Source organism: Mustela nivalis, assembly GCF_964662115.1.
Source record: "Mustela nivalis genome assembly, chromosome: 8".
NCBI lineage: Eukaryota > Metazoa > Chordata > Mammalia > Carnivora > Mustelidae > Mustela > Mustela nivalis.
The window spans coordinates 116,182,019-116,194,249 of record NC_139027.1 but is presented as its reverse complement, the minus strand read 5'-3'; the positions used below and the strand labels follow the sequence as shown (position 1 = coordinate 116,194,249).

Here is a 12,231-nt window from a genome sequence, read left to right as displayed (position 1 = left end):
GAGGTGGGGGTGGGGCGGACACAGCTCTTGGCTCCCCTTCCCCATTACCCCCAGAGCTTGGCATTTCTAGATAAGGTCTCCCTAGGAGATGCCCCTCACACCAGGTCCTGAAAAGCAGTTCCTTCTGAATGGAAAAGAGAACAGTGTTCAAAAATCTGGTTGGGACCCTGGCTGCCCTGGGGAAGAGTAGTGACAAGGAAGGGGTGTGGGGAGGCTTCTGTGGCACTGATTGTGCGCGGTCTTTCTTCGACTGGATGCTGGTTACATGGGTGGGTTCACTTTCTGGTAATTCCTGAGCTGCATGCTAAAATCCGAGCCCTTTGCTATGTGAGAAAGACCTTGGAGGGGGCCTGCAGCCTGCCTTTACTGAATCCTCCAGGAGTAGCATGCCTTTGGGACAAGGGTCTCCTGGCCAACCTGGCTCTCCAGGTCCCGGTGAAGGACCCTTCTCCCGAAGGCTCCTGGAAGTGAGGCCCCCAGAAAGGGATTCCACACTCAGAGACAGGACGCAGCACCTCCAACCGGAAGCACGTGTGCACGCTTGCGCACACGCATGCGCACACAGACACACCTTCTCGCTCCTCTTCCTCCAGCCGGTGCTGTGACCGGAAGAGCTGTGGCAATCGGAATGAGACGCCTTCTGACCCGGTCATTATTGACAGGTAGGTGCTGGGAAGGAGGCCCCCGGAAGACCAGGGCGGGCTGGTTTCAGCTGCAGAGCACGGGGGCACACGCGTCGCCCCCCCACCCCCCCCACCCCTCAACCCCCCCCCCCCGTTGGTGGCTGTAAGCAGAGAGAAACTACCAGACACGAGGAAGCTGCTACCTCTGGCCTCTACAGAAAGCCGCTGGTGGTAGACTTCTGGGGCTGGGCTTAGGAGTTCTGCTCCCTGGGGAAGAAAGCCGGAGGGCCAGGGCCTGGGGTGAGGGCGGGGAGGGAAGGAGATGAACCAGACGCCAGAGAGCGGTTGGGAGGACGGACAGGCTGGCATGGGAAAGGCAGGGGAAGCCCGGCTCTAGTCCCAGGTCCACCACCACCTCTCACTGCTTGCCTTGACTTCTCTGCACTTCCGTTTCTTTCCACTGAAAAGTGGGGACATACTTGGCGCATTTCAGTCACAGGACTGTCAAGGTGACGGGTGTAAAATGCATTCTCCCACCATGACTTCTTTAAAATTATTTTTTCTTTTTGAAGAGCAAATGCATAGGTAAGGTACAAAATTCAAAAGGTACAAAAGAGGACCCCACCCTTATGTACCAGGGACTTTTGTACCGTTACGTTTTTTTAAAAATTTGTAACAATATGTCTTAGAGATCAGGCCATATCGGAACATAAACCCTGCCTTATTCTCCTTCTAATAGAGAGCACATTCACAGGAGCAGAAATTCAAGTTTAAAAGAGTTTAAAGCAAAAAGGCCGCCACCTTGGCATCTCATCCATCCATTGCCCTCCAGATAAGCAGCCTTTGTTAGCAGTTTCTTAGCCATCTTTCTTGACATTGTCTGCTCATAGACAAGAAAATACAGATACATATTCTTTTCGTACCTTTCCTTTTATGTTTCTAAAAATGCTGGCGTCCAAAATGTACCTTTCAGCACCTTTCCTTTCTCTAAGAAACATGCCTATCTGGGAGGTTATATCAGGACACAGGAAGTCTTTTTCCTCTTTTTTGGTACTGCAAAATATTCCACCGTATGGATGAACTATAATTTCTTTCAATCGTCTGCCATTGCTGGATGCTTTGGCCGTTTTTGTTCCTTTTCGGAGATCAAATATACTGCAGTGACTTACTTTGTCCCTGTGTCACTTTGCACATAGGTGCGTTCATAAGAAGGATATTATAGCAGCAGAATTGCTGGGTCAGAGGAGATGTGCGTTTGTAATTTTAATAGTTACTGTCAGTTTGCCCTCTGTGGAAATTACACCAGTTGGTATTGGTACCAGCAGTTTTGAGAATGCCTGTTGTCCACACTCTGGGCAATTAGATATGTTATTCTTTCAACAAAATTTTTTTTTAATATTCACCCCATGCCAGGGTCTCTTCTATATTCTATGGATTAAACAGTGACCAAAACCAAGACAAAAGGCTTGTGTTTATGGGCTTAACAATCTAGTAGGGGTGATGGACCTGAATGGAATGAATGAAACGTAGATTCTGTTAGATGGTGGTAACAGCTAAGGAGAAAAGGCAAGCATCAGGAAGGATCTGAAGTGCCCAGGAAGGGGGGGCGGTGTGATTTTAGAATATTTACAGAGAGCTTCCCTAAAAAGATGACATTTGAGCCAAGACCTGAAGGAAGGAAGGGAGTGAGCCATGTTTGAACCCAGGAGAGGAATATTCTTGGCTGGAGCGGACCTGATGTGTTTAAGAACAGTAAGAAAGCTCAGGTGACTGGCGTGAAGGGCACTGTAGGAGGAGATGGTGTCAGGAAACCAACAGAAGGGTCAGAGGAAGGCAAGACATGCAGACAGGGCCATGTAAGTTGCATATAGACCATTATAGGGAGTTTGGCTTTTATTCTGAGTGGCATGGAAGCCAGGGGTGTCAGGGGTGTTTGAGAAGAATGAAATGACCTGATTTATATTTTAGCAAGATCACTCTAGCTCGTGTGATGCCGGTGACCTGTAGGAGGCAAGGATGGAAGCAGAGAGGTGAATTAGGAAGCCAGCACAGTTATTCAGGTGAGAGAAAGTAGAGGCTGTTAAAGAGGGGGTGTTAGGAGGTAGTGGCAGGAGGTGATTGAATGTATTTTGTGGACAGAACTGACAAGATTTGTTATGGAAGGAGAGACAAAGTGACAGAGAAGGAGGGGGAGTCAGAGATATCCCAGATGTCCAACCTAGAAGGACAGAGTTCCTATTTACTGAGGAGAAAGAGATTTCAGAACAAGCAGGTTTGGTAGCAAGGAAGATCAGGAGTTTGGTGTTGAAATGCTTAGCAAACATCCGGGGTGCGGGGGATTAAAAGCAGGTGAAAACATAAGTACAGATCTCTAGGGAAAGGTTCAGGCTGCAGATCTAAATCTGAATGAATGAAATCATCAAGGGAATGAATGCTGAATGAAAACAGATGAGGTCCAAGAACTGAGTCCTGGGCTGTTCAGTGTTTAGAGGCCATGGAGATGTGGAGCCAGTGAAGGAGAACAAGAAAGAGTGGCCAGGGAGGCAAAAGGGGAATCAGAGGATTGGAGTGTTCTAGAAGTCCAGGTAACAAACTATTCCAAAAAGGGGGAAACAGCCAACTTCAACAAATGGTTCTCATGGAGATGATAAAAGGACTAATTTGACCATCACATTAAGCAATGAGGGGGACAATGGTGACCTCAACAATAGCTATTTCAGTAGAGTGGAGGGGCAGAAGTCTGGTAGGAGGCTGTCTGAGAACAGAAGAGAGACTGGAGGCAACGAACAGAGGAACTCTTGAGAGTTTTGCTCTAAAGGGATCAGAGAAATAAGATGGGGACAAGAGCACAGTGTAAGCCCCCCCCCCCCAAATTACAACTTCTTCATATGCTGATGAGAAAAACCAGTGGGAAAGAGGGGAATGATGATGCAGGAGAGGAAAACTGCTGGAGCCATGTCCCGTAGCCAGCGAAGAGCTTGGGATCCAATGCACCAGTGGAGGACTGGTTTAGCTGGGAGTGTAGACAGCTACCTACGGACAGAACAAGGAAGTCAGGGAGCCTGGGCCCAGAAAGGGGACAAATCAGGATACCCAGTGTGGGAGCTTGCAGATGCCATTTCCTGATTGCTTTGTTTTCTCAGTGAAATGGGAAGCCAGGTCAGTAGTTGAGCATGGAAGTGGTGAAGGAGACACTAGGGCCAAAAACAGGTGTCCAGGAGACTTAGTGGACCATGGAAATGTGTGATTGCCAAGCAGCAGTAAGGGCCTGCCTGAGGTTTGGTGTCATGAATTTGAAGTGAGAAATTTCTTCAGCCATGCTGAGCAGTGGGAGAGTACAGGTGCGGGACAGGTGAGTGGTTGTGTGTATGCAGAGTTCAGGGTTTGCCAGGTGAGTACAAGGAGACATGAGAGGGCAGGAGAGTAAAAAGCATGTGCAAATGGTGTTTGCAAAAATGGAACAAGAAATTTAAGGGATAGGGAGAAGGATATGGGAGATTGAAGATAAGGCCGGATGAATGGAATTAGGTTCTGATGGGGCCAAACAATTTTTGAAGTTGTGGTACCAGAAAGGGGTTGAGCTGGAGGTTAGAAGATGGATGGTTAGACCATGGGTTGTCTGTAGGTAGACTTATTCGGGGAGATTGCATCAGTAAGATGTAGCCAAGGGAAGGTAGATACGAGATCAGTGGAGGAAAGATGCTTGCGGAATACAGAGGACAATGTTTTGGAAGAATTCTCTATGTTCATACTGAAATCCCCACGAATTATGACAGGATCATTGTTCAAGAGTATATATAGTGATGCAGCAGGAAAATCTTCAGAGTGAAGGCAAGTGACCTTGGGGTTCAGAAATGACTGCAACAAGCAGTGGTCGCCATACTTTTTTGTCTTTTTCCATCATCGAAGTGAACTGTGGTATCCTGGTGAATTTCATTTCTTTTACTGTAAGGTTGAGCATGCTTTTAGGTACCTAAATTCTATTTGTTTTTTCTTTTCTTGGAACTCTTTTGTCGTGTCCTTTGCTTCTTTTTCTGTGAAGCACTGGCTTTTGTTACTGATTTGTAGAAGTATGTATTAAGGAAATTCGCCCTTTACATGAGTTATAAAGATTTTTTTTTCTAGTTGATTGTTATCTTGTAACTTTTCTTAGAGTGAAACTTGCCCAACCTCTCAATCTTTTAAGTACTCTTGATTTTTGTCATATTTAGAAAGCCCTCTCTCACACCAAAATCATTTTTAGAACTTTATCCTGTGGTTTCTTCTGGTTCTTTTATGGTTTAATTGTTTACACTTAAATATTTGGTCCATTTGAAAAAATATATAAGTTGTTGTATCTCATATCATACATACAAAAGAAAAATACAATAAAATGGAAACTGAGAAGCATTAATAATTATTATACACCTGTGGACTGACCAACAAACTTAAAATTAGAACATTAAAAGTATTACTGAAGTTCTCTCTATATTCCTTCACCATCTCATACCACTGCCTACCCCTCTCCTAAAGGTAATAAGTAAATTGAGCTCTGTGTTCACACACAACTCTAAAAAATATTATGACATATTGTAAACACTATGTCTGGTCGTGCTTGTTTTTAACTTTATAAAAAAGATATTGTGTTGTAGTAGTCTTCTAAAATGTTCTTTTTCAATTCAGCATTATATTTTTAAGATTTTTCTGTGTTGCTATATTTATAGTTGGTTGTACTTTGTTTTTGCTATTATAAGCAAAACTTCCCTGAACATTCTTGTCTGTCTCTCATGATTTGAACAGGTACAAGTATTAGGTACAACCTAACACTGGAACTGCCAGGTCATAAGGTGTGCCCATGATTAATGTTAGGAGTCCATGTCAGACCATTTCCAAGATGGTTGTCCTGAGCAATGCTCCTACCTCGAGTGACTAAGTTCCTGTGGCTCCACCTCCTCCTCACCAGCCCTTCCTAATGTCGAACTTCTTAATGTTTGACAGTCTAGTGGCCACACAGGGACTTTTGTGGGCACCTTAATTTGCATTTTCTTGATTATTAATGTAGGTTGAGCATCTTTTTTTGTTTGTTTGTTAGTATTTGCCTTACTTCTCCTACTAAGTATATGCTAGTCTTTTTTTTTTTTTTTAAGATTTTATTTATTTATTTGACAGAGTTCACAAGTAGGCAGAGAGTCAGGCAGAGAGAGAGAGGAGGAAGCAGGCTCTCCACTGAGCAGAGAGCCCGATGTGGGTCTTGATCCCAGGACCCTGGGATCATGATGTGAGCCAAAAGCAGAGGCTTTAACCCACTGAGCCACCCAGGCGCCCCTAAGCATATGCTAGTCTTTTGCCCATTTTTCTTTTTGAATTGTTTGGAGGATTTATACTGATTTAAATGGATCTTCATAAATCCTAGGTACTGATCCTTGGTCAGGAAAGTATATTTCAAGTATCACAGTGTAGTTGAACTTACCAGTATTTTCCTCGTGGTTTTTACTCTGTGCTTTATTTAAGATTTATTTAAGAAATCTTTCCCTATTCTGAGTCATTAACATATTCTTCTATATTTTCTTCTAAAGGTTTTATAGTTTTTCATTTTACATTTAGGTTTATAATCCATGTGGAACGAATTCTGGGGCATGGTATAAATTAAGGAATCAATGTAATTATTTTTACTCATGAATCACTAATTATTGTAGTATCATTTATTAAGTAGCTCACACATTCCTACTGAACTGTAAGTACTATATTTATTCTAAATCAGATTTCCTTCTACTTGTGGGTCTGGTTCTAGACTATTTCTTATGTTCCTTTGATTTATTTGATAATCCCTGTGCCAAAATCACCTTTTTATAATCACTATAGCTTTTATTTTTCTCAAAGATTTCATCTATTTATTTGACAGAGATCACAAGTAGGCAGAGAGGCAGGTAGAGAGAGAGGAGAAAGCAGGCCCCCCGGTGAGCAGAGAGCCCGATGCAGGGCTCCATCCCAGGACCCTGAGATCATGACCTGAGCCGAAGGGAGAGGCTTTAACCCACTAAGCCACCCAGGCATCCCAATAGCTTTATAATAATGATATAGACAAGTGTATAGGGCAAGTCTCCTATCCTCTCTTGTTCTTGAGAGTATTGCATTTTTTTTATCTTTTGTGTTTCCATATAAGTTTTAGACTCCACTTATAAAATTACACACACACACACACACACATCTTTTGGGGGGCTTTGATTAATATTACAGTTAACTTATGCATTATTTTGGAAAAGAATTCACATCTTTATGCTACTGAGTCTTCCTTTCCATGAATATGGTTTATCTCTTTACTTATGTATATCTTCTCTAATGCTTTCAGTAAAGTTTATAATTTTCTCAATAAAGGCCACATGCACTTAACTTTTTTTCATTTAATTTTACTCATTAAATAAATATGTATTGAGCATCTACTATGTACAAGACACTGCTCTAGGCTCTAAGAATACTAGAGTAAATAAAGCAGACAAAAATATCTGTTCTCCTGGAGGGAGAAGACACAGGGGAGATAGGCAACAACAATAATTCTAAGTATGTCAGAATGTGATATGTGGAAAAACTGGAGAAAAATAAAATTGGTCAGGAATTTGGGGATTAGGCCAATGTAATTTTTAAGTAAAGTGATCACAGGAGGCCAAATTGAAGGTGGAATTTGAGGAAGGATCTGAAGAGAGAATGAGCCTCTCAGGTGTATGGATAGCTTATTTATATTTATATTTATATTTATATTTATATTTATATTTTGTTGCAATTGCAAATTATATCTTTTGTTATATTTTCTAACTTGATAGTGTACAGAAATGCAATTGATATTTGCATGTGAATCTTTGTCTTTATGTTTGTTTTGCTTTTTATGTATAGATGGCCATCTTATGCAAACCATAACTTTTTTTCCCGTCCAATCCTTTTTCTTCAATATTTTATTTATTTGAGAGAGAGAGAGTAATAAAGAGAGCATGAGCTGGCAGGAAAGGCAGAGGGAGAGGGAGAAGCAGGCTTCCCACTGAGCAGGGAGCCTAACATGGGCCTTAATCCCGGGACCCTGAGATCATGACCTGAGCTGAAGGTAGACCCTTAATGGACTGAGTCACACAGACACCCCCCCTTTTTTTCCCTTATTTTATTGCTCTGACTAGAACCTCAAGTACAGCATTGAATATAAGCAGTGGCAATGGCATTCTTGTCTTGTGTTTGATTTTAAAGAAAATGTTTCCCCATTTAAAACATGGTTAGCTGTAGCCATTTGGTAGCTATACTCTACCAGGTTAAAAAAGTTTGGTAACCAATTTTTGTTTTGGGGGTTTTAAAATCGTGAATGGATACTGAATGTTACATGCTGCTTTTCTCTGTATGTACTGAGTTGATGAGATAGCCTTTCTCCTTCAAACTATTAATGTAGTGAATTTCATTAACGGTTTTCCTAATCCTGAATTACTCCTGGTATAAACCTAACTTGATAATGGTTTACTGTCTTCTCTATAGGCTGCAGGATTTGCACTGTTAATAATATTTTTAGAGTTTTTGCATTTATGTTCAATGGTGTTTGGCTTGTGATTGTCTTATAATGTCCAGGTATGAGTTTGACAGTTAGTGATATATCAGCCTCAAATAATTAGAAGGGGAATGTTCTTTCTTTTACTCTTTGCTGGATGAATTTGTATGAGTTTGAATATATCTATTCCTTGTATGATCTGTTCCTTGAAAATTTGTTATAATTTGCCTTGAGTTTTCAGGGATGAAAAGGAGAGAATTTTTAAACAGTTGACTCTTTTTTTTCTTTTTTTTTTTATGGTCATGGACAATTCAGGCCTTCTGTTTCTTTTTTACTCTGTTTTGGTGAGTTATATTTTTTAAGGAATTTGTACATTGTACCAAAGTTTTCAAATTTATTTCCATAAAGTTGTTTGTAATGTTCTCTTATTTTTTGATCTCTGTTGTATTTTTAGTTATGAACTTTTTCCATTCCTGATATTGTTTGCAGCATATCTTTCTCCTTGGTAAGTTTTGCCAGAAATTTGTCACTTTTATTCGTCTTCTAAAAACAGTTTTTGGGGCACCACTCAGGTGGCATAGTTGGTTAAGTGTCTGCCTCTTGGTTTTGGCTCAGGTCATGATGTCAGGGTCATGAGATGGAGCCCCACATTAGGCTCCACACTCAATGTGGGATCTGCTTGAGGTTCTTTGCCCTTCTCCCTCTTCCCTTCCTACTCATGCTCTCTCTTTATCTCTCAAATGAATAAATAAATCTTTAATATATATATATAAACAGAGTTATAGTTTTTCAGTCTTTTTCTAATGTGTGTTTGCTTTGCATTACATTAATTCTGCATTTATCTTTATTTTCTCCCTTCGTCATTCATTGGATTTATTTTGTTCTTTCCTAATTTCTTGAGTTAGATACGTAGCTCCTGCTTACCTTCTTCCTTACTAATACAATCATTTAAGTCTGTCATATTTCCATAAAATACTACTTTTCCTGCACCTCACCTTTTTACATCTCACATTTTTATTACCACTCAGTTTCAAGGATTGTTAAATTTCTGTTATGACTTCTTTTTCAATGCACGGTATATTTAGTGTTGTGTTTCCTTATTCTTCATTTTTCAATTAACTTTATGAGGTGTAATCAGTATGCAATAAAATGCACATAAAGGGGGCACCTGGGTGGCTCAGTGGGTTAAGCCTCTGCCTTCGGCTCAGGTCATGATCTCAGGGTCCTGGGATGGAGCCCTGCATCGGGCTCTCTGCTCGGCGGGGAGCCTGCTTCCCCCTCTCGCACTCTGCTTGCCTCTCTGCCCACTTTTGATCTCTGTCAAATAAATAAATAAAATCTTTTAAAAAATGCACATAAAGTGTACAATTTTAAAAGCTTTGACATATGTATATACTGAAGAAACCATCACCACAATTATAATAGTGAACATATCCTTCATCCCTAAAAGTTTCCTCATGCCCCCCTTGGAATCTCTCCCTCTCTCCCCTTACCTCTATCCTCAGGCAACCATTTCTCTGCTTTCTGTCAATATAGGTTGGTTTTCCTTTTTTAAAATTTTATATAAATGAAATTATACAGTGTGTGCTTTTTTTTTTTGGTCTGGGTGTTTTCACTCAGCGTAATCTTTTTTTGTGTGTTTCATCCACGTTTTTGCCTGTATCAATAGCTCATTTATTTTTATTCCTGAGTGGTTTTCCATTGTATGAATATAACAGTTTTTGTGTGTGTGCCATCATCTCTTGATAGACATTTGGGTTGTTTCCAGTTTATAACTATTATTAATAAAAACTTTAAGAACACTTATGTACAAGTCTTTTTATGGACAAACACTTTCATTTTTCTTAAGTAAAATCCTTGGAGTAGAATGGATGGATTATATGGTAAAAGTATATTTAACTTTATCATAATTACCTAACTGATTTCCAAAGTGGTTGTGCTATTTTACATTCCCATCAGCAGTGTATAAGAGTTGTAGTTCTTCTGCATTCTCATCAGCATGAGAATAGTCTATCTTTTTAAATTTTAGCCATTCTAGTAAGTATGTGGTGGTATCTCATTGTGATTTTTAATTTGTACATCCCTAATGACTAACAATGTTGAATATCTTTTCATGTGCTTATTTGCCATCCATATATTTTCTTTGAAGAAATATCTACTCAAATATTCTACCATCATCCCCCTTTATATTGGGTTGCTTTTTATTACTGAGTTGTAGGAGTTCTTTATATATTATGGATACAAGTCCAATATCTATTTTACAAAAATTTTTTCCCAGTGACTTGCCTTTTCATTCCTAACAGTGTTATTTGAAGAATACAAGTTTTTTAATTTTCATGAAATCCAGTTTATAAATTTTTTCTTTTATGTATTATGCTTTTTATGTCATAGCTAAAAAATCTTAAATCAATTACCTCAGCTTTCATTCTAGGAAACCTGATAAAGGAGATGAAATTAAATCAAAAGTAAGCAGAAGAAAGGAACTAATAAATGTTAAAATAGGAAACAGATAAACAATAGAGAAAATCAATGAAACCAAAAGCTGCTCCTTTAAGATCAATAAAATGGTTAAACCTATAGCCAGACTGATCAGAAAAAAAAGAGAAAACATAGTTTGCCAATATCAGAACTGAGAATGGTGACATCCATACAGCTTCTATCTAGATTATTCAGTTTTTTTTTAATTATTTAATTTATTTCCTTTGTTGGCTTATTAGCCAAACTATTTTGTTACTTTAGTGATTGCTTTAGGGCTTAAAGTACACACCTTTAGGTTAGTGCAGTCTACTTTTAATTATATTACTGCATGTATAGTATGCTATTCTTGTCATGAATTCTATTTTTTTAAAGATTTTATATATTTGACAGAGAGAGACACAGCAAGAGAGCAAACACAAGCAGGGGCAGAGGGAGAGGGAAAAGCAGGCCTCCCGCTGACCAGCAAGCCCGATGCGGGGCACAATCCCAGGACCCCGGGATCATGATCTGAGCCAAAGGCAGATGTTCAATGACTGAGCCATCCAGGAATCCCAAGAATTCTATTTTTTTTTAAAGATTTTATTTATTTATTTGACAGAGAGAAATCACAAGTAGATGGAGAGGCAGGCAGAGAGAGAGAGAGGGAAGCAGGCTCCCTGCTGAGCAGAGAGCCCGATGCGGGACTCGATCCCAGGACCCTGAGATCATGACCCGAGCCAAAGGCAGTGGCTTAACCCACTGAGCCACCCAGGCGCCCCCCAAGAATTCTATTTTTATATGATATAAAAATCCATAATACATGGATTTTTTATTTAAACAGTCAATTAATTTTAGAAATTTTAAAAATATGAAAAGTATCTTATACATTTACCTATGTAGTTACCATTTCTACTGCTCTTCATTCTTTTCTGTAGACCCAAATTTCCATTTTTCTTATGTCTGAAGGGCATCCTTTAATATTTGTTTGTATTTTAACTGGGTATGGAATTCAAGGTTGACTTTTGTTGTTAAGGTGTTGTTCCACTGTCTTCTCTTTTCCATTACTCATGAAAAATCTGTTACCATCATTGTCTTTGTTTCTCTGTGCATAAACATGTCTTTTATCTCTGGCTGCTTTTAATATTTTTCTCTTTATTATTCATTTTTTTAAGATTGTATTTATTTGGGGCACCTGAGTGGCTTAGTGGGTTAAAGCCTCTGCATTTGGCTCAGGTCATGATCCCAGGGTCCTGGGATCAAGCCCCACATGGGGCTCTCTGCTCAGCCGGGAGCCTGCTTCCCCCCCTCTCTCTCTGCCTGCTTGTGATCTGTCTCTGTCAAATAAATAAATAAAATCTTTTTTTAAAAAGTTTTTTAAAAAAGATTGTATTTATTTACTTTAGAGATAGAGAGAGTGAGTGGGGGAGCAGAGGGAGAGGGACAAGCAGACTCTGTTCTGAGCTCAGAGACAAATACAGGGCCCAATCCCAAAACCCGGAGACCATGACCAGAGGCAAAATCAAGAGTTGGATGCCCAACCTACCAAGCTATCCAGGTGCCCCTCTTTATTATTCATTTTTAACAATTTAATTATGATATGCCTTGGTATAGTTTTTCTTCATATTTCATGTGTTTGGAGTTATTTATCCTTTT

At 39.9% G+C, this 12,231-nt stretch overlaps 1 protein-coding gene across 6 annotated transcripts in view; it reads left to right on the top strand.

Annotated features, from left to right (window-relative positions):
• Positions 1-12,231, top strand: part of EBF4 (EBF family member 4) — a 57,818-nt gene that overhangs the window by 13,759 nt on the left and 31,828 nt on the right. For all 6 annotated transcript variants that reach the window (XR_014315311.1, XM_082744565.1, XM_082744562.1 and 3 more), the window contains exon 7: positions 594-662. Coding sequence is in view for 5 of the 6 variants with exons in the window: in XM_082744565.1 (XP_082600691.1) it covers positions 594-662 (69 nt within the window). In the remaining variant the exon portion in view is untranslated. The remainder of the gene's footprint in view (positions 1-593; positions 663-12,231) is intronic.